General features: G+C 34.9%; 1 protein-coding gene across 1 annotated transcript; it reads right to left on the bottom strand.

The window, feature by feature from the left end:
* Positions 1-13,003: 13,003 nt before the first annotated feature.
* LOC114285635 (uncharacterized) lies at positions 13,004-14,572 on the bottom strand. The gene is made up of 2 exons (XM_082922986.1): positions 14,353-14,572; positions 13,004-13,510 (listed from the first exon to the last, which is right to left on the bottom strand). The coding sequence occupies exons 1-2, from the start codon at positions 14,488-14,490 to the stop codon at positions 13,262-13,264; spliced, it is 387 nt and encodes a 128-aa protein (XP_082779112.1). The 5' UTR covers positions 14,491-14,572; the 3' UTR covers positions 13,004-13,261.
* Between the last annotated feature and the right edge of the window lie 5,767 nt (positions 14,573-20,339).

The following is a 20,339-nucleotide window of genomic DNA, read 5'->3' as shown; positions in this document are numbered from 1 at the left end:
GAATCTTTTCGATTATTACACCAAGTATACCACACCCATTGAGATGGAAGATCAACTAGCCGGTTGCGGAATATTAACGCATTAAAAGCCGTGGCTCCAGCAATAGGTCGCCTATGTGAACTTAATTTTTCCATCGAACCTCGTACCTGATTAAGATCTCCTATAATTATAAATGGCTTCTGAAACTGTTGTATCTTTGCTTCTACTATACTCCACACTTGTCCTCTATTGAGAATGAAAAGAGATACGTACATAAAAACAATATACCAATTTCCTTGCAGATTGTCTTTAACCTCTAAAATAATGAAGTTCGCAGCACGCTTACAGATCTCTACTAGATTACCATCATTCCAACCAACCCATAATCCACCAACTCTACCAGAACTATCTACCCCACAATTATTTTTAAAGCCCAAAGTATACCCAATTTGGTTAACCCTTAGAACCGTGCTTTTAGTCTCCATCAAGAAACAAATGTCCAGCCTGTACTTCTTGATTAAGTTTCTGGCTTCTTGAATTGTCAGGGGATGACCCAGACCCTTGCAGTTCCAGCTAAAAATTTTCATGGCGTTCGAGGAGGTTGTTGTGGGACAACCTCTTAAAAACCCTAATGTTCGATGCATGAACAGAATCCAATGCTAGTGCCATAAACCGAGTAGTCTATTGATTAACATAAGCTAAATCCAACTGCGTACTTGACAGTGGTAACTCATAACAAAATTCACAGGTTTTCGGCGAGCTTGCTCTAGTATCGTAGCCCGATTCTGAAGTTAGGGAAGCTTGTACAGGTGGGCCCACGAGAACTAACCGACGTCCTCGACGTCCTCTAGTTTAACGCCGAGTTGAGCCCTATGAAGGCGGTATACAAGACCTGAACCAGAACCGGTTACAGTAGTGAGTTGTCTTGACCTGTATCATAACTTTCGACGACGACACAAGGCCAAAAACCCAACTAACCCATCGTCTTCTCGATACAGAATAGCAGGACGTGATGTGAAGGGCGATAGGGAATGTCGGCCCCTCTTCAGGCGACTGTATTACTTGCGTAAGAAGTAGCCCACACAGTGAGGATAACACATGGAATCCGAAGCCATTCCAGATCTGTACATGGCTGGCTCGGTCTCTCGATCCCATGATTGTCCACATAACTCTTCTATAGCATCCACTGATTCTGTGTCATATATAAATTCAAAACTTGAGCCCACTTCTCGCAGTCTCTTCTTTATTGAAGGCCCACTCTTTGTTAATAGAGAAGGACTGAGTGAATAAGGCCCATCTATTATAGTTGAACTTTGAGGTCTATTTTCCATCACCAAGCTAGTTTGGCCCACTTCAAAAGTGGCTGAACCCAAATTCATCAACATACTTGGGCTTGCTCTCTTAAAGGTCTGAATAAGAATTGGGGCCTTACCCATGGATATATTCAATCGTAGGCTAGGCCCTTTGAGTTTGAGAGCTCTAAGCACCTCCTTATGTTCCTCAGTTAATGGGGCCTGATCAAGACCATTAATGGAGCTAGCTCTAGGATCACTATGCTACGCTTGACGCGAAGAAGCTGTCAACTCGCCGACATCTTCAATCACCAACTGCCCCGGTCTAATACTCATTGATGAGAGTTGACCCTTCCATTGATTCCACATTACTTCTAGCTCACCTACCGAATCCACCAGAGCATGACCCAAACCCGAAAGTACGTCGGATGCAACTGGACGGGGTATCTGTTGAAGATGTTGGCGGAAGAACTTCATCCCGCTTGATAGCCGGCGGTGGTGCCTCACTACTTTCAGGCAACCCTTATTGTAGACCAATGTCCCAATCTCTCTCCCACATAGCTGTAAAATCATCCTCCATGTTGTCATGATGTCCACTATAAGAGGAATAAATTTCTTTTAGTACCTCATTATGAGAGTTATTCGTATTTTGAAAAATACGAGTGGTGTGACGGTCCAGCCTGTGGGCGTTGGCTCAAATGCTTGCAGAATACATTGAATACGTTTCTTGAATCATCACTTGTGAATAGAGTCTCCTTTCCATATCCTGAAGATTGGCATCGATTTGCTGTTGAGCCTCTTCAAAAGAAATAGAGCAAGTTGTAAGCGTGTGGCCTACTCGACCACAATTCCGACAGAGACCTTACACAAATGCTCATAGCTACAACTTATCCAGCGTTGTTGACCATCACGAAACTTGAGGAAAAATCCACTGATCAATGGACAATCAAGGGATACCCACACTTTGATTCGAAGAAACCAAGTGTTGCGAGGCATTAGTGAGTCTATATCTACTTTAACCACCTCTCCAATAGCTCGTCCTAAACTGAGCTCGGCTTCTTCAGTGAAGCATTCAACGGTAACCCATACAATTGAACCCATACCATCATTTTATCAAAAGTCAATCGATCTAGTACCAAATCTGGCTTCCAACAGTCAACGATAAGTAACGCCCCTTGAATGGCATATGGACCATTGTCAGCAACACGATGCATATCACTTATGCGTTCAAAGAGAAAGACAGTGATTTTTGCTACATCCATAAAGATGCATTAACCCTTCCAGATTCCATAAATCATTAACATGAAGTTGCATAATATAGGAGCCAAAACGACGCACATCTGAAACACAACCAATCAAACAACATTCAAGCTTATGTTGTTCTAACTGCCACGTTGAGTCATCCAGTTCCATACTCAGACCACTCCGAAAATGGTGACACATGGGTGGATGAAAAACTTGGTCGGGACGAAGGCTCCTCATTTCCTCTGAATATTCACTACCGACTTCAGTTCCATTGCTATCGGTCCAACCACCCTCACGTAAGTAGGGAGTAGCCATCAACTTCCACGTCTATGGATGACCTCACTTCCCTTTGGGACCACTCGAACTACCACAGCTGGAAGACCCACGTTTGTTTACCCAAAAGGAAATGGCCTAAGGATTTTCAGAGGGACCTACCTCCGTTGACATTGAGCACTTTGACTGAAACACACTATTAGACTACTTTTACTTAGGTCAAGTTTGGAAAGTCTCAAAAAAACCAAAAAGTCAAAAAGTTACTCAAAAAATTAAAAAGTTATCACTATTCACCAAAAGTCAACAATTACGGCTGCACAACTCTCAATACTAATTTTCCCCTACATATTAATTTATACAATTTTTTAATACACATTTTTCATAAAAAGTCAAAAAGTTAACCCAAACATTCATATTTTCAACATCAACTTTTTAGCCTAAAAAGACAAAAAATGCACTTATTTAGGACACCCCAAACAATCTCTTAGGGAAAAAGGTTCACCAACCCAAGACAAAAGTAATAACAGTAATCTACTCACCAGTAAGAAGCAGTGTGAATGAATGCTGAAAAAGAACACTGAACAGGTTAACTATAGTACTGGGATCAAATTGAAGCAAACTGAAACAAAGTCCTCACCTTGAGGAAACCTTGGCTCTCTAGAGAGAGAGAGTATGAAAACGCAAGTTCTAACTGCAATTAATAGAGTGCCACATCATTAGATTTAGAAAGTTTGTCTAATTTTTTAGTCTAAATAGCAATACTCTTAATTTTTTTTTACAAGAAATTACTATAAAAATAAATCAAATGAATGTAAATACCTATTTATTTATATATTTGATTTATTTATATGGTAATTATTACATCACAACATCATTCTAGTTGACTTTTATGACCTTTAACTTTGCGTAGAGTTTTTAGCTAAACGAATAAAAAAATATTATAAATTATTATATCATTCTTTTTAATATTTTATAAATACTTTTATAAAAAAATTAAAAAATAAACTAAAATATTCAATTCCCAAAGTAGGCCTTAGTTTCTTTTCCGGTTTATTCAACTATCTTAATTTGAAAACATGCAACAATAAATATTTTAAAAACAAAAGAAAAAGAAGGATAAATTTCTCTCCCACTGAAGAACAGAATAATCCCGTCCAATTCGGCCGGTAAGCGGTTCTAGTCTAATGATTTAAATGGTTTTTATATGTAAATTATACATGAAATAAAAATAAAATAAATATAATAATCATAATTAAATAATTTTATTATATTTATTTTAAAAAATAAACTGCTATATTTAATAAATAATTTGCATATAAAGATCTACAATTTGAATAACTCATATCACCAAAATAAGATCTACACAAATCAAATAAGGTCAATTAAAAGTATCTCCACTTGATAGTTCAAATATAATTTGGTACTCTAACGATCATACTTTGACATCAAGTATCAACTCCACTCAGTGTGGCAAAAGCTGATGTGGGCATTTGGCATCACTTCTTCATGTTAATTTTGACATGTTTCTATTTCATGCCTTCTTTTAAAATAAAAGAGTTCAAATTTAAAATATAATAAAATAATAGATTTGGCATAGAAAGAGTTTTCATGTCAAATTGACATTTGCCAATTTGTAACCTAATCCTTCAAAAAAATTTAACATACCAAATTTTAAAGGTTGGGGGTGAAGATGGCCATAAGCCACTTTTTAAAAAATAATAATAATCACCTTGTTTGGTTTTAGAATTCAGGATTCACTTTTTTGAAAATTTTTAAATTTTTTATTTTTCATATATATATTTTTTTTGTTTTCATTGATTTTTTTAATATTTTAAGTAAATTTTTTAAAAATTTTTTGGATACACCTAACATTAATATACTTAAAAAGTATAATATTTTTGGAATTTTTTTTAAAAAATTCACTAAATACCAAAAATATAAAAAAAAATAAAAATTTAATATATTTTCGTATTCTTATGCATTTATTGATTTTTTAAAATATTTTTTATAAATATTTTACTTTTTAAATATATCTAAATAAGGTGTATCTAAAAAAATATAAAAAATTACTTAGAGTTTTAAAAATATTTATTAAAAACAAAAAAAGCACAAATCCAGAAAATTAATTGTGGGGTCAGAGTGAATAGTGCAAACAAAGAAAAGGGAAAGTTGTAAATAGAAATAATTGTGGGGGTCATTTTGCAAATAAAAGTAAGGCCATGAGTTCAGGACAAGTAGAAGCTTTGAAAATTGCGGCCCAAATTCCCCTCTCTCTCTCTCTCTCTCTCTCTCTCTCTCTCGCTCTAAATTCGATGCGGATTTATGTTTGTGTTCCTGAAATATTTGGCACGTTAACGGAACACAGACACACACGATTGGTTGGTTACATTAAAAAAATTGACGTCGTTTTGTGGGAAAACTACGAGGATGCCACTTGTGTATGAATTAAATGACGATATTGCCCTGGTCTGTCCTTATTCGTTTATTAGCGACCCACAATTTGTCGTAGCCGTACCTTCCTAGATGCGCTTTCACTGTTCATGGGCCTCCTAGTTTGGGCTTTGGGCCCCACACTACTATACATCTTTTTGTCTAAAGGCTTGGTTCGAATTTGGAAATACAGTAGTGATTGGGGGCCCGAAAACGGGACCCCCGAATGCCCCGAATTTTTTTTTTTTTTTTTTTTTTTTTTTTTTTTTTAGCAGACGAAGAAGAGAAGGAGGGGAGGGGAGGGGAGGGGAGGGGGAGGGGGAAGGGGGAGGAGGAGGAGGGGGAGGAAGGACTGGAGGGGGCCTAAAAAATGGAGGAAGAAGACGGAGGAAGAAGAGGTGGCGATCGGCTACAGAGGCGGAGGCGCGGCGACGAGCAGAGGCGGCGATCGGCGACGGAGGCGGAGGCACGGCGACGAGCAGAGGCGGCGATCGGCGACGGAGGCGCGGCGACGCGATCGGCGACCGGCGACCTGTCTTCCCTCTCTCTCTCTTTCTCTCTTCTCTTTCTCTCCCTCTCCCTCTCCCTCTCTGCGAAGAAGACGAAGAAGAAGAAAATGGCGGAAGAAAAGAAAAAAAAAAAAAAAAAAAAAATCAAAACCCAAAACGACGTCGTTTTGGGTTTTGAGCCAAATTCGACCCACGAATTTCGGGCCCTCAAACATTACTCTTTGGAAATATATATATTTTGTCATTGGAAATTTTTAAATTATTAAAGATATTAAAATAGAAATAAAAAATAGAGAAATATGGATTTTAGAACAGTAGACATTCAGCCTCAGCTGGCCAGACCCAGTCCAGTTCGATATTTTTAAAATTTAAAAAAAAAATATTTAACTCATAGCATTGGGTTGAATGAAATTTTTGAATCGATTTAATTTTCAAATTGGACTTAAAATAAAAAGTTTTAGTTCAGCTCGTGCATTTATAAGATATTCATTTTAATTTTTATATTATTTAGTTATAAAATAAATTAAAAAAATAATAAAAGATTAAAAAAATACATTCTTTCTATAACTTAAACCAAAGGACTTCTTACAAGATTATATTTATTTTATAATTGAGTTTTATGAATATTTTAAATTCAAATAATTATTAAAAGGGTTTAAATAATGGAAAATTTGGTGATAGATCCTTCAGTGTCTAACTTATCCTTCAAAAGGACAAGAATTATATAAATCCTTTTAAAATCTCCTAGTATTTTAAAACTTATTTATTTTACTATGTGTGTGTGTATTAAAACTTATTTATTTTACTCTGTGTGTGTGTGTATCAACTTGTAATCACTCTGTCCCAACTCAATCTCTATTCCCTTTGTCTCGCACTTATCACTATTCACTTCATCGGTGCCATCACTACTCTCCATCGGCACCACCGCCGCGCATCATGGAACTCTTTTTTTATCGCCTTCATCACCACCATCATTTGCTGCATCCACAACTTCAGATCTGAGATCATTCACAATTGTTGTCATCGGAAAATGGCGATTTGCGACTGTTCGCAAACCTCAAATCTAATATCCTTTACTCACTCTTTTTCTTTGGTTTTGATGGTTTGTGCTCTTTATCTCTCTCTCTTCTTCTTTTTCTTCTTATTCTTCTCTTGATCATCTGTTTTCAAACTTTGTCTCTCTATCTCTCTTTCTTCTTCTCATGATGCTCTGTTCTTTCAAAAATAAAATTTTATTCTAGTTCATGACACAATACTCTCCTGTAAAGCCATCCCTACAACTTGTTTCAGAGTAAAATTTTATTTTGAATCATAATAAACTTTACTCTACTTCAGAATAAAATTTTACTTTGTAATTTAAGAGAGAGAGAGAGAGAGAGAGAGAGAGAGAGAGAGAGAGAGTATTCAAAGTAAAATTGTAACACCCCAAAATGCCAATCATAATTATTTGGATTATCCATGTGTTAATTGTGGATTATAGAATTCAATTTGTGTATATCTGTCCAAATTGAAAAATTATTTGTTGAGAAGACAACTTTGAAATTAAAATTGACGGCCGAAATGGGTTCAGAAAACAAAATGGAGTACATGGATATGTTAATTGAAATTTTTAGAATCATCTGAAAAGTTTAATTAAAAATTGATTTCGTCTGATTCATAAAGTCATGTTTGGCTCTCATTGCTTGTATTGAGTTTAGAGATGGATAGTTAAAGCCTAATTCACATTAGTGGAATTAAATTTAATGTAGTTGAGATCATAATATGTTGAGAATTAATTTAATTAAAGTGAATTTGTTATAATTTAATTCAATAGAATTTATTGTTTGAGCTTTGAGGAAATTAGAGATTAATTAAGCTTCCTAAACCTATTCATCAATTTAAGTAGAAAAGAAGAATTTAGTGGGTTTTGTTGGAGAATATACAACTAGAGAGAGAGTTCCTGAGAGAGAGCTAAGTTTAATTGATGGCTTTATGGAATAAGTTGAAGCAAAATATATGTATGAACAAGATAAGCAAGAAAGTGTAAGAATTAGTTTAAGAGCTTGACATGCATGGCATATTTCATGGAAATCTCCTTCATATATTACAGTTCATGAATGATTCATGAAAATTTGAGAGAAAACTTCCATGATATTGAAGTTTGAATTCATAGTATATATGTTTTATAGTTTTTCATTTTAATTGTAGTTTTGATCCTTCAATTGATAAAATTGAGTTCATAATGTTTTTAGATGCATGGCTTCATTCTTGCTCATATAATTGAAATCTTGTTTGGTTCCTCAAATTTGAGGAGAAAATCTCATGGATTGTGATTATGGAACTCAAGATTGTATGGGTTATGATTTTACATGTTAAATTCAAGATTTGACTTTTTGTATGGCAATTAAGTTTGAATTTAAAGTTATGATTTTTGTTTAAAGTTATAAATGTTTAAATCAAGTTGTTTTTATGGATTTTGGGCCTTGAAATACATGGGAATGGAGTTGGTTTTTGAAAAGATTGAGTTCCAATTCAAAGCAAATTTTCGGATTGAACAAACCCAGAACCACATGTGCAGCTTGGAGTCCCACACGTGCGGAAAACATGACAGATTTGAGTGTGCATTCTATTTTAATTGCACGTGCGGGGCGCACATGCGGTGGTGGTTCCGCATGTGCGGCCAGTGCCCTTACACGTGCGGTTTTTCAGGATGGTCCCAGTTTTGTTTTCGCTCAATTTTTCTACCTTTCGGGCCTCTATTTATATGGTTTTAAAGTGTTTTTCATTGCATTCGCATCTCATGAACACAAATGAAATAAAGAACAAAATGTTAGAACCGAACGAGTGGCCAACGAATAGAACCGATTGATTGACTGAACTGTGTATTGAGTTATCGTGCTTGAATTGTTTGCTTAGGTCGGACGCCGCATCCTTAGTATAACTTTAGCATGTACTTCAAGGAGTCTACTGTGAGTAACAATATTGTAAAGGTATGTTCAATTATAATTATTTTCTGAATGATTAACTGTACTGTTTTCTACAACGACATTGTTTACTGAATGAATGTTTGTCCTAATTTATGAACTGTACTTGTGGCATCCGTAGCAACTGACTGTTACTGCTACTGCTACTGCTACTGTTAGTGTTAGTGCTACTGCTACTATTACAGAGATCTCTGTCAGTTCTAATTTTTGGAACTACTGTTTACTGTTTGATAGCCATCAATTGACTGTTCGGTCTTCTAAGACTTGTTGTACTGTTCTGCTATTGAATGTACCACGTATGACTACTATGATTACTATATGACAATATGATATGAAATATGAGATATTGATCGAACAAATGATCTACTGATGCAATTGACTGTTTTAAATGTTGAAAGGACATTCATTCTTAATCCCTTTATACATTTGTTATTCACTGGGTTTTAGTTTACAGTTTAATATATATATATATATATATATATATGTAGATGGTCAAGCATCGGGGCAAAGTTAGCGGCGTCGACCTGAATCCGTTTTGTCAAGCCAATCTATTGTGCCTCACTACGAGGTTCCGAACCGTTATTGTCAAGGCTTTTTAGGAGATCTATTTTCACCCTTTTTGAATGTTGTATAAAGTCAAGTGAATGTTATATAATTTGCTTGGGCTTTGGGATTTAATTCCCTAACATGTCTTTTATTTAGTACTTAGAGATGTGTTTTGGACTTATATGAATGTTGGTATATATATCTAAGTTATTTATTCATTTAAGTCCTCACAGCTCTTTGGACAGGATGGTTTAATACTTACAAGTTTCCGCCGGCCCCTCTTACTGTATAATTGTTATTATTGTTAAACAGGTTTTTGGTAATCACGAATTACTGGCCGGTTACGATACTAAACCTTTAAGGGCGGGTTTGGATCGTGACAAAAATTTACTATGATTCAAAGTAAAATTTTACTGTCATTATGCAGATCAGTATGTTGTTAACTAGAGTAAAATTTTATTGTTACGAAAACAGAGTACATATTAAATAAACGAACCAGAGCCAAATTTTACCTTTAGATCTATGAACAAATAAACAAAAAAACTTTTAATTTTTCATTGTAATATCTCGATTTCTCATTTTTTTTGTCAAATCTAAGTGTTTTTTTTTTTTTTTTTTTTTTTTTTTTTTTTTTTTAAATCTCTGATTTGAAGTTATTAATCTCAAATATGAGTTCATAGGTATCAAATCTGATATGGTAGTGGTTTAACGGTAAAATGGTAGTTGCCGATCGACGCTGAGGATAAGCGATGCTAATAGATGATGAAGATGGTGGAGACGATGAACAACCATCAAGTTGGTGAAAAGAAAGAGAGAGAGAGAGAGAGAGAGAGAGAGAGAGAGTGTGTGTATGTGTGTGTGTGTGTGTGTGTGTGTGTGTGTGTGTGTGTGTATGTGTGTGTGCTGTAAAAGAAATGGAAAAAAGAGGGGGTACAATGGTCAAATAAAATATTCAAATAATAATTTTTTTCCTTTATATAGAATTTTATAATTATAAGGGGGTTTTGAAAGTCCTAAATTTTTTTTTATCCTTTTAACAAGAAAAGAAAGCTAAGAGGCGTTTATGGCCAAATTTCCTTTAAATAATTTAATAGTCCTTTAAGATGAAAAATAATAATAATAATAGTTCATATTTATTGAGTTAAGTGGGCGCGTTTGAGATTTAGACATTCTTTTAGGGTCAAGCTGGACTTGAGATGACACACATATTCTTACTACATAGTACTGACATGGCTCGAACGCAACCCAACCCAGGATTTGTCCATCTCTAATTTAGCCTTAAGATTTCTATCTAGCTTGCATAATAGGCTCATTTGGTGCAGTTTACGTTAGGGATTTTTTCCAGTCGGTCCTAGTAATTGAATCTATTACCCATTAGGTCTTAACTTTCTATCTCATACACTAGGAGGTCTTGTTATATTTTTTTTATTTCGATTTTGCCCCTGCTACCAGCTGGTAAAATTCATATTAAAATCATCCCAAACATTTTCTAAATCTTTAATTGTTTATAATATTTATTATTCATTAATTTTTTCAATTTGTATTAATTTCTCTCTTGATTATTTTTCCAAAACTCTTATTCTTTCTCATCTTTCTCTCCCTCTCTCTAGAAAATACCACCATTGTAGCTATGGCCATGACCATCCACTCACAACCACCATCATCGTCTGTCACTAACCATTGTTACCTCCACCGATCACCACTACCACCTTCGTTGGCTGCTACTACCACCACCAATGTTCACCAACCATCTCCACCACCACCTTCACCATCTCTCAACCGTTTGACTCGCTCGACTAACGTTGTCGTCTTCCTTCCTCTTTGCCATTACAATCGCTCTTCCTCCATCCTCTATCCTTCATATGCCATCACCGTCGTTCTTCTTCAATCATCGATCCACCACTTCAACGTCGAACTTCACCAATGGCTTCAAATCTAGTTGTTTTCAATGCTGATCTACACCATCTTCGGCAGCAATCTGGTACTTTACATGGTCGCCAATGAGATCAAAACTCTTTCTACAGTGTGTTGGTGAAAATTTACATTTATAAAACATGTTCAACTAATCTGATGAATTTATCACTTAATTTAGTGATAAATTTATCACTTATTTGTTTAATATATTTTGGATTACTGCTGTTGGAATTTTGATATTAATAAAATGATAAATTTATTACTAATTTTTGTTCATGTTATATTTATCACCTCTCTTTTCCCCTCTCTCTCTCTCTCACTCTCTCTCTCACTCTCTCTCTCTTTTTATTTATCTTAAACCAAATCTGTTGTATCAGTGATAAATCTATTACTGATATATTTCTTTGAATCTTGTGTTGATTTGTAACAACGATGACGAGATTTTTTTTTGGTTGTTGTAATATTTTAACAAACAACTAGTGAGAAATTTATCAATGAATGTGTTTATCACTGCTAAATTTATTACTGAATATGTCTTTGAATATTGTGTTAATTTGTGACGATGATGATGAGATTTTCTTTTTATAATTTTTTAACAAACAGTCAGTAATAAATTTATCACTGAATGTGTCTATCCGTGATAAATTTATCACTGAGTAAGTCTTTAAATCTTATGTTGATTTGTGATTATGAGATTTTTTTTTTAATTTTCAACAAACAGATAGTGATAAATTTATTATTGAATGTGTCAATCATAATTTTTTTTTACTGGATTTGTCTTTTGAATCTTTGTGTTGATCTGCAAATGTGAAAAATTATTTTTTAGTAAGGACTCCTTATCCCCCTCCTTTATTTTCTTCATCATTATTCTTCTCTTTTTCTCTTGTTGCTAGCATGACGGTATTGACATGGTGGAAATGGAAAATTACCCAATATATATATATATTGTCAAAGGTTGGAAGTGGTCATTGGTAGCCGGTTGAGAGAGAGAAAGAGAGTGTGTGTGGAACGGTTGAGCGATTTTTACATGTGGACTGAATGTCAAGGATAAAATAGGAAGATGTGCTAAATTATTTTGGGTCAGGACCTTATGGGATTTAAATCAGGTTTAAAGGTGCCCGTAACTCCCCATTTATTTTAAAGCTTATTTTGGGAAGGCATTGGCCTATTTTAGCAACTAGGAAAAAATCAACTTATTGGCTTATTAATTTATTTAGATCACATCACCTTTCTACTTTCTTGCACGTTTTTTTCAAAAAAAGACACAAAAAAAAGTTAAAAATTTAACTTTTTTCCTACTTCCCAAAATAGGCCTAGTCAAAAAATCTTACAAAAAAGTCAACTCTTCTCTCTATTTGTTTACATGTCGTTTTGTAAAAAAATAAAAAATAAAAAATAAAAATCATTAAAAAAATTAATTCCTAAAACAACTTTGAGTTAAAAGCTAATAATCAAGAAACAAAAACTAGAAGATGTCCCTCTACGTTTTTAAATAATTAATTTTTTTTTTTACTTATTTACGTTAGTTTTATCTAATAAATTATAAGTAAAAGTTGCACCAAATAGTTTATAACAGACTCCCAAAATAAAATAAGTTATAAACAACTCAAATAAATTACAAAATAACTTTTGAAGTGCCATTAATTTATGCATGGGCAATCATACTAAGTGCACAAAAAAATTAATGCGTCACAGTCATTTTTTTAGACACATCTTGAAAAAAAAAAAAAAAAAAAAAAAAAAAAAAAAAAAAAATTGTTTCTATGCATGTAGAATTACTTATGTATGGGGAGGCTTTTCTAGCCTAATATTTATATCCCCGAAGGTGTCTCAGATAACAAAGAATATACAGTTGCTCCAAGAAGACATTGTTCATATAATATAATATTCCTCATACATATATAACAATGGATAGACAAGGTTGATACTGATCAAAGGAAAGTCACAAAGTTCTAGCAGTTCATAATACATACATATAAGTAAGCATGGGTAGGAAAGTTCTAATTTAATTTGATTTGTTCAATAACCAAGAATCGATCCTAGGCATGCGATTATTATTATTTTGAACTTACTCTGAAAAGTACAAACTCGAGATACATGCGACTGCTCGCTAGATGGTGGGAGAGGTGGTGGTTGTTGGATTAACAACAGGGTATTTGTGGGCATTCTTGATTAACTTTGATAGAGCAGCCTGGCCAAGATCAAGACCACAGACATCAGCTAATTGAACTAGATAGAGCAAAACATCAGAGAGTTCATCTTCTAGATGCTCCTTATCACTAGGGCTCCAATTGGGTAGTCCTCTTTCAACTTCTCCCTTCCATTGGAATATCTCTGATACTTCTCCCACCTCTCCCACCTTCACAATGTTATGAATCCATAGCACTTAATCAGAATCAGAAAGACACGAAAATAAAAAAAAAATAAATATATAAAAATTATAAACCATATGTAAACGTAATAACACAAAATTTATGTAATTCATCTCAAAATCAGAATTATATATCCATGGCCGATGCTGTTTTACTGATGATTGGAAAAGGTTATAATGAAAATACAAAGGAAGCGTCCCCTCCTCAACTATATATATGTAGAATTAGGACAATAGGTTAAAATTGCATAGTTATAAAAAAAAACACTCCTACTCCAAATTTAGGGTCATGTGATTAGTATCCAGTATTTATCTAGATTCACTCTATCCAACATGCAATTCCATCAAATATAATTGAAAAGAAAAGAAGAAAGAAAACGTGGGAGATGGGGTTAGAATCCTCTATTCAGAAAACGTATGTTTCTCTGACTCATTATTACTCATAATCATACAATATATGAGTGTATGAGATAGGAAAACATGCATTTTTCTAGGGACAGAGAATCTCATGTTGTTGAGATGGGGTTAGGATCATCCATCTAAAAACAGTATATGTTCTTCTGACTACTCGTCACTCATAACCATACAATCTATGAGTGTATGAGATAGAAGAATATGCATTTTTTAGAAACAAAAAATCTCGTGTTGTTGAGATGGGACTAAGATCTTTAGTCTCTAAATAAAACGCTTATCTTCCTATTTCAAAACTTATAACCACACAATCTATAAGTCTACGAGATGAGAGACAAATATTTCTTTTTGGAGACACAGAATCTCTTACCATTGACATGCTATATTTTATGCTATTTTCTATGTCACATTGGACTTACCAGAGCTAAAAGGAGATTCCTAGGACTGTGATATTGTTCCCATCCCCTCACTCTAGCAAACTCTACAACCCTATCTCTAAGTTCTTGAAGTGAAACATCCTTAGCGGTTCTTGGACACCCATTAGAATTCTCCTCCATCTCCTCTTCTCTATGTTATTTACTTCTCACCAAGTCTCATTCATCCTATATTTATTTATTGGCAAATGAGAGAGAGAGAGAGAGAGAGAGCTCCATTTTTTTCTTTTCTTATCCAACTATTTCTACCTTATTCAATGCATTTGTTTGGCAAGTGGAGGAGCACTCGAGTGTAGTTTCAAAAGAGTATTCACGTGAGGAATGGCAAAGATGTCTCCATATTTGCATCCACGACTTGATATCACTTAATCACACCATGCAAATCCTTTATAATTAATATAAGCAACATATTGGCCCTATAATTATCTCATATTGGCATTACGGCCCCTATCTCAATGATACCGGTATTAGGAGGAAAATTGCTATTCGTTATGATGTAACAGTATTGGGAGTATCGACTAGCGTATATCGGAAATTGGTTGATGCATTCGTAAGCAAGTAAAAAAAAAACCTTTAAAGTTAGCAAGCCGACTGTATCAACTGTGAATCGATCTTATTATCTATTGACTATGCATCACGTCTCGATTTTGATCCAAAAAACAAGTTTTGTAAAACAGGTTTGAAAATTTTAGCTTAATGCAATGGGTAGAATAGCATCCTAAAATGGGGAACTCATACAGTGAATTTTGAAAATTTGGAATAGTCATCTAACAAGGAGTTCAAGTGTTCTGAAGTCACTCAAAATCAAATTCACGAGACTAAGGATTTAATTTTGAAGAAGGGTTGATTTGAGAAAACATATTAGTTTAAGGCTTGGCTTTGAAAAAAATAACTTTCATTTTGGTTGATAAAAACAAGAGAAAAGTTTAGGTGAATTCGGTATCAGAAGAGTGATATAGAGTGCTTAACACTTTCTTTACCCATAACAGTAAACCCCCACTACATCGAGTTTCTATCAAATTTGCTTCAACACGCTAGAAACAATTTTTTCGTATACGTATAAGGAATCAAATGACACATATGTAATTTTTATTTTCACTAACATATCAAAAAGACCAAAAATTTATATATATCGATGGGTGTGTAATAGTATTAGAGGACCTATTTTTTACTTCGTTAAGATCTCTAGCTATTTGCTTCGTGGTGAGTGAAGAACTTTTGAAAGCTTTCGCAAAAGAACACAAAATTTACAAAGTTTGTGGGTCTTTTTTTGTTCCCTGGAAAAGATGGAGAAAACAGTCGTTGCTTTTTTCTTTTTTTTTTTTTTTTTTTTTGACAATAATCAATTATTAGTTGTTAAATTAGTAACTATGAGAGATAACATTCACACTCTTACAAAGCATTTGTTACTTGCCTCTTAATTCAACTCTCCCTTAAAAAGAGTTAAATCCATGCATAACTTTTTTTTTTAAAAATTAAACTCTTAAAAGAGTCATAGTAACCAATTAAATTAAGCCTAGCTGGTTACAACTATCATTGCTTTATATATGCTATTTCTATACATGCACTATGAATTGCTCTTCTGATTTGGACAATTGTCGGCATTTCATGCCCAACATATCGACAAGAGGCTCTCAAAAGTACAATGTGTGTGTTGTTTCATTTTTGCCAATGTTAAGTGGACATGTATTGGTCTAAACCTAGCTAGGCATTGGCATGCTTGTTAGCATTGGCATGCTTGTTATGACTAGTTTGAAGACTAATATGTCAGCCAATAGGTGATAGATAATTCACTAATGTTGAGAACATAAAATTAAAGTAAAAAATGAGTCATAAAACATTACAAGAATTTTTACTTTTGGCGACTAAATTTTTAGTCGTCAAAAGTTATTTTTTAATCGCCTATAGTCTTTAACGATTAAATTTTTTGATCGAAAAATTAGTAGTTGAAGAACAGCCGGGAAAGCTAATTGGCGACTAAACTTCATTTAGTCGCCAACTGTACTCATTTGTCGATTAAATATTTAGTGGCCAATAGGTTGGAAAATTAATGAAATAACACATTTTTGCCGACCAATTTTTTTGTCGCTAAAAGCCAATAATTTAGTTGCGAAAAAATTTTTAGCTACTAAATTTTTTAGTCACCTAAAGCAAATACAAGTGTTTTGGCTACTAAAATTTTAGTCGCCTAAAGTCAATCTTTTTTTGCTACTAAAATTTTAGTCGCCTAAAGTCAATCTTTTTTTGCTACTAAAATTTTAGTCGGCAAATAGTGTTTCTTTTGGCTACTAAAAATTTAGTCGCCTAAACTTCCACATTTTTGGCTACTAAAAATTTAGTCGCCTACACTCTCACATTTTTTGCTACTAAATTTTTAGTCAGCAAAAGTATTTTTTTTTTATTATTCAGCTTTTGTTTTTAGCTATGAAAGATTTTAGTTGCCAAATGTTTGATTTTCTTTTGGCTACAAAACTTTTAGTAGCCAAAGATTTGATTTTCTTTTGGCTACAAAATATTTAATAGCCAAATGGTTGTTTTTCTTTTGGCTACAAAAAATTTAGTAGCCAAGTGGTTGATTTTATTTTGGTTACAAAACTTTTAGTAGCCAAAGTTTTTTTTTTTTTTTTTTTTTTTTTTTTTTTCCCTTTTTTTGGCTACAAAACGTTTAATTGGCAAAAACATGATATTATGTTTTATTGCAAATATTATAATATGTCCATAACATGTCTGTATTCCATACAACCTACAATACGTATATAAATAAAATGATACATAAACTATCAATCATTCCACAATCTGCATCCGTATACAAAAAATAAATTACTTTAACCGTCCAAGTACATACAAACCAACTATTGTCCAAACTAAAATAATAATTCCATACAAAATATAGAATCATACAAAAAGTAAAGCCCTCTATATACAAAAATTATATTTACTATACCATGTGAAATAACCATTTGGCATGGTACAAATTCCTATCGTAATCTGTACCATGACAAAAGGTGATGTATGTACCAAGCCAAAAAATACATCTATGTACCACGATAAAAAATCATATATCTGAACGGCAACGACAGGTGATCTATCTACCAAGCCAATAATTATCTGTTGGCTGCCAAAAGTTTTCTATATCAGTAATAGTTAACTGCACAAAAGTCGAAGACGACAAAAGTATTATATTACTTCTATACAAAAGTACAATTTCTTCTCCATACACCAAAATATCTCTGGAAGTCCACGCACCAAAGTTATCTACAAAAAACAAAAAAAAAAAATATTAGAATTGGATCCAAAAATGCCCAACTTCATGAATGAATTTGGCAACAAGTGACAAATAAAAATAAGTGAGAAGCAACCTTCCATGATGAATCAATTATCAGTCATTCTACAGTCTTTCTAAAGTCTTTTGTTATAAGGGATATTGTTAAATGCAGAACAATCATTACTAAATCTTTCATTAGTAACATAAAGCTAATGTAACAATCTTCTATTTGTATCCTAATATATCCAAATTCTGTGGCTAAACCAATATCAAAACCTAATGTGAATAGAAAGTATTCTTTTTACCAACTTCCTCATTATTTGTTTCCAAAAGGCACTTGAATCATTAGACTGGATATAAAACCATCGCTACTTATTAATGTATGTCAGTGCCATTTTAGAAAGGATATTAGAACATGTGATAAAAATAATAACAAAAATAAATTTCAATCATAAAAGGAAATATGTAGAAATGTATGTTGAGACATCTATAAATGGTTCATCAAAGAAAGAATACTTGATATCTCATGACGCACATGGCCTCAGAAACACCATGAGTATGTTTCATACTTGTATGAAAGCTAAATATAATATAACACACGTGTGTACGTTCAAAAAATTAGCAAGTTTATAACAAGGCGTAAATTGAGTTCATATTGGTTTCTGAATATTTTTTTCATAATTTTTCATTACTATATATCTACAATACATTCCATCAGTTGTCACAAGTCCTATTCGTAATGGGGACGCTGCCCGTGAGAGTCAGACGGAGGTTCGGGGGCTGTTTTGAAGTTTCGCCCCCGAAACGCCCTTTTTCGACAAAGTTTTGGACGTATTCGGCTCTAAATCCCAACCTACGGGTCCGAATAACATTCCATCAGTTGTCACAAGTCCTATTTGGCATGGGGAAGGTGTTCGTGTCGGCCACACGGCGGTTCGGAGCCTGTTTTGAATTTTTGCCCTGAAACGCCCTTTTTCGACTAAGTTTTGGGCGTATTCGGCACTAAATGCCAACTTACGGGTCTGAATAACATTCCGCCATTTGTCACAAGTTATATTTGGCATGGGAAAGGTGTTCGTGTCGGCTACACGGCGGTTCAAGGGCTGTTTTGAATTTTCACCCCCGAAACGCCCTTTTTCGACTAAGTTTTGGGCGTATTCAGCTCTAACTCCCAACCTAGGGGTCCGAATTACATTCTGTCAGTTGTGACAGGTCATATTTGGCATGGAGAAGCTGTTCGTGTTGGCCACACGGCAGTTCGGGGGCTGTTTTGAATTTTCGCCCCCGAAACGCTCTTTTTCGACTAAGTTTTGGCGTATTCGTCTTTAAATCCCAACCTACGAGTCCGAATAAAATTCCGTCAGTTGTCACAAGTTATATTTGGCATAGGGAAGGTGTTCATGTCGGCCACACGGTGATTCGAGAACTGTTTTGAATTTTCGCCCCCTAAAAAGCTCTTTTTCGACTACGTTTTGGGCGTATTCGGCTCTAAATCCCAACCTACGGGTCCAAATAACATTCCGTCAGTTGTCACAAGTTCTATTTGGCATGGGGAAGGTGTTCATGTCAGCCACACGGCGATTCAAGGGTTGTTTTGAAGTTTCACCCCCGAAACTCTATTTTTCGACTAAGTTTTTGGCGTATTCAGCTCTAAATCCCAACCTACGGGTCCGAATAACATTCCGTCAGTTGCCACAAGTCCTATTTGGCATGGGGAAGCTGTTCGTGTCGGCCACACAGCGGTTTGGGGGCTGTTTTGAATTTTTGCCCTCTGAAACGCCCTTTTTCGACTAAGTTTTGGGCGTATTCGGCTTTAAATCCCAACCTATGGATCCGAATAACATTCTGTCATTTGTCACACGTCCTACTTGGCATGGGGAAACTGCCCGTGTCAGCCACACGGCGGTTCAAGGGCTGTTTTAAATTTTTGCCCCTGAAACGCCTTTTTTCGACTAAGTTTTGGGCGTATCCGGTGCTAAATACTAACTTACGGGTCCGAATAACATTTCGTCATTTGTCACAAGTCATATTTGGCATGGGGAAGGTGTTCGTGTCGGCCACACGGTGGTTCAAGGGCTATTTTGAATTTTTGCTCCCGAAACACCCTTTTTCGACTAAGTTTTGGCATATTCGTCTCTAAATCCCAACCTACGGGTCCAAATAGCATTCTGTCAGTTGTCACAAGTCCTGTTTGGCATGGGGAAGGTGTTCGTGTCGGCCACACAGTAGTTCGGGGGCTGTTGTGAATTTTCGCCATCGGAAAGTCCTTTTTCAACTAAACTTAAGACGCATTCGGCTCTAACTCCCAACTTACGGGCCCGGATTACGTTCCGTCAGTTGTCACAAGTCCTATTTGTCATGGGAGAACTGTCCGTGTGAGCCACACGGTGGTTCGGGGGCTATTTTGAATTTTCGCCACTGAAACGCCCCTTTTCGACAAAGTTTAGGGCGTACTCGGCTCTAAGTCCCAACTTACGGGTCCGAATTATGTTCCGTCAGTTCTCAGAACTCCTATTTGTCATGAAGAAATTATCTGTGCAAGCCACACGGTCGTTCGGGGGCTGTTTTGAATTTTTGCCCGCAAAAAGCTCTTTTTCGACTAAGTTTAGGGCGTATTTGGCTCTAACTCCCACCCTACGGGTCCGAATTACGTTCTGTCAGTTCTCACAAGTCTTATTTGTCATGGCAAAGCTATCCGTGCGAGCCA

Source organism: Camellia sinensis, chromosome 4 (genome assembly GCF_055761805.1).
Source record: "Camellia sinensis isolate YWXY chromosome 4, ASM5576180v1, whole genome shotgun sequence".
NCBI classification, from domain to species: Eukaryota; Viridiplantae; Streptophyta; class Magnoliopsida; order Ericales; family Theaceae; genus Camellia; species Camellia sinensis.
Note: the sequence above shows the minus strand (reverse complement) of the source record. Positions and strands in the feature narration are given on the sequence as shown.

Coding starts and splice junctions, on each gene's coding strand:
- LOC114285635 (XM_082922986.1), bottom strand. CDS start 14,490: ATGGAGGAGAATTCTAATGGGTGTCCAAGAACCGCTAAGGATGTTTCA. Junction 13,511..14,352: donor GGAATCTCCTTTTAGCTCTG/GTAAGTCCAATG, acceptor AACATTGTGAAG/GTGGGAGAGGTGGGAGAAGT.